The 2,341-nt window shown below is 44.9% G+C and overlaps 1 protein-coding gene across 1 annotated transcript in view; it reads right to left on the bottom strand.

Moving 5' to 3' along the window:
* The window catches only part of SMARCC2 (SWI/SNF related, matrix associated, actin dependent regulator of chromatin, subfamily c, member 2), a 46,179-nt gene that overhangs the window by 20,320 nt on the left and 23,518 nt on the right, over window positions 1-2,341 (bottom strand). The window contains exons 11-13 of the mRNA XM_015423649.1: window positions 1,747-1,862; window positions 1,082-1,206; window positions 707-766 (exon numbers count right to left, since the gene is read on the bottom strand). Coding sequence (XP_015279135.1) covers window positions 707-766; window positions 1,082-1,206; window positions 1,747-1,862 — 301 coding nt within the window. The remainder of the gene's footprint in view (window positions 1-706; window positions 767-1,081; window positions 1,207-1,746; window positions 1,863-2,341) is intronic.

The raw sequence follows: 2,341 nt of genomic DNA on the forward strand, positions 1-2,341 counted from the left end.
GCAGTTTGAGGGAAAACAGGTGTAATCCCCCCTGGACTCATAAAACTAGCTAGCATCTTAAGATTCTGGGTGATACACCCATCGCTTCTTGTTCCCTTCCTCTAGGGTACCAGATTCGGTATTCTTACACAATATGAGTCTGTTGACTCTCAAAAACTCATAGGCCGGAAATCTTGCTGGTCTCTAAGGGGCCACTGGATTAGAATCTAACAGTCTGAGGAGGTGATCCAGGTTCAACAAGAACGTCAGAGTATTGGCTCTACCAACTCAGTTCATGCAAACCAGGCATGTGAGATATTTAGAAGAGCTATGCGGGCTGCTTCACAAATGTCTGTTTTGCCTGGTTTACACACTGGGATTCTGCATCAGGAGGTCTGCTAGAAACACATGTAAATTCAGCACGCAAGTAATCTCCTCCTCCACAGTAGCAGATCCTTGCAAGGAAAATGTCACATGTGAAGCAGGCATTAGGATCAGGGCCAGTCTTAATACTCAAAGAAAGGGATTTTCATGCACACTTCAAGACCACAATATAATGTGTTGGGGAGTGACAAAAAGCTGTTTGCTTCCCTGTGGCATGTGGCTCATTAAAAGAAAAACAAAGTAAGACTCCTTGAACAGCAGAGGGGAGCACTGCATGCCCGGGACTGTTCTTATTGCTCTACAAAGAGGAACAGAGAATCGCAAAAGACAATGGGCCTCTTACCCAAATCAGTCATAGTGCCCCCCTTCACAGGAGCAGATTCAGAGTCTTTCTTGGTGTTCACTATGAAAGACAGAACAAGAAAAAAATATTTTACTAGGATAAAAATTCCAAAGATCTTCACATTTGCCATCACTATCACTGAAGCACCCCACTGTAAGTTCATGTTTACCCCTACTTCATTATTGGGAACAGAAAGCCATAGTGAATGGAAACTAAAAGCTTGTTTTTTCACCAAATTACCACACACAGCAGTATGGAGGCACTGCTTGTCGTGGAAACATCTGCTAGTACAAACTTGACCTACAAATACCAATCTAAGGAGTGTAACAAAGAACAACAGTTATGAAAGTGATATTTGAGCGATTTGGTCCTGACCTGTTTTTGGTAGTATGACTTCTTCAACATTGGGGACAGGTGAAGGCTCATCCATGTCCTTTGTGAGGTCTTCTTGCTCCTCTTCCCGGTGGCCCCGCTTCGATTTGGTATAGGGAGTGGAAGGCCTGTAGGAGGTGGGGAAGGAGGAGCTATCTAATGAGCCTTCTCAGAGATACCCCAAAGAAGCAGAAAACTCTGGGCTCCCTTGCATTACTTATCAAAACCTTTGACCAAAGGGGCACAGTGTCTCTCCATTAAAGTGCTAGCTGCTGCAAAGAGGTCCTAGCTGCTTCTCTCCCAGTAAAAAGACCAGATAAGAGATGGGATCATGCATTCACATATAGAAACAAGGAGGAATGAAGAGTGCTGACTAAACCAGTACTTGGGGTGGATGTAATAAAGGAAGTATCTCCGGATACACAAGGAACTTCTGTGTATTCCAAACCAGCCAGTCCTAAAAAGCTAGGTTCCTCATATTATGTGAAGGAAGAGGTGGCTGCAAGAAGTTATCCAGGCTTATATAAGATTTGATCATTCTTCAGAGGCTGGCGATTTAAAGAATCGGGCACAAAGTTCACATGTGCAGTGCCAGAATCACTTTGGGCTTAGAACCTACATGTGAACCAGAGAGGAAGAAAGAATGGCTCTGTCTCATGAGTCCTCACCCTTTCTTGGCATTCTTCTTCTTAGCCTCTGGAGTAGGTGAAGGAGAGGGAGAACGCTTCCTTTTCTTATAGTTTCCCCCTTTCTTGTCTCGTCGGTCTGAGTCAGGGCTGTTAACCTGGAGAGAGAAGGAAAAAGCATGCCACACTAGTGGTACTGATCGGCTTCTGCTGAGGGAGCCAACAGCTGAAGCTTCTTGGGGTTCCACTTCTCACCTTTGCACTGGAGGGGGGGGGTTTGAACATCTGAGTTTTCAGAAAGTCAATAGAGGTAACACATAAAACCAGCAGCCTCACATGATGTATCTTTTACTGGATTGCAGGGCTTTTTTTGTAGAAAAAGTCCAGCAGGAACTCATTAGCATAATAGGCCACACCCAGAAGCAGAAACTCATTAGCATATTAGACCACACCCCTGACTGCACCGCTCATTAGCATATCAAGCCGCATCCCCATGTTACCAGAAGTGTGGTCATCCAGCCACACCCACCTTTTGCTTCTTATTCTGTTTACCTTGTTTGTGGTCAAAACCCAGGGCTTTTTTTGGAGCAGGAACTCCTTTGCATGTTAGGCCACACACCCCTAATGTAGCCAATCC

The sequence above is a fragment of the Gekko japonicus genome, unplaced genomic scaffold, assembly GCF_001447785.1.
Source record: "Gekko japonicus isolate JY-2015 unplaced genomic scaffold, Gekko_japonicus_V1.1 scaffold33, whole genome shotgun sequence".
NCBI lineage: Eukaryota > Metazoa > Chordata > Lepidosauria > Squamata > Gekkonidae > Gekko > Gekko japonicus.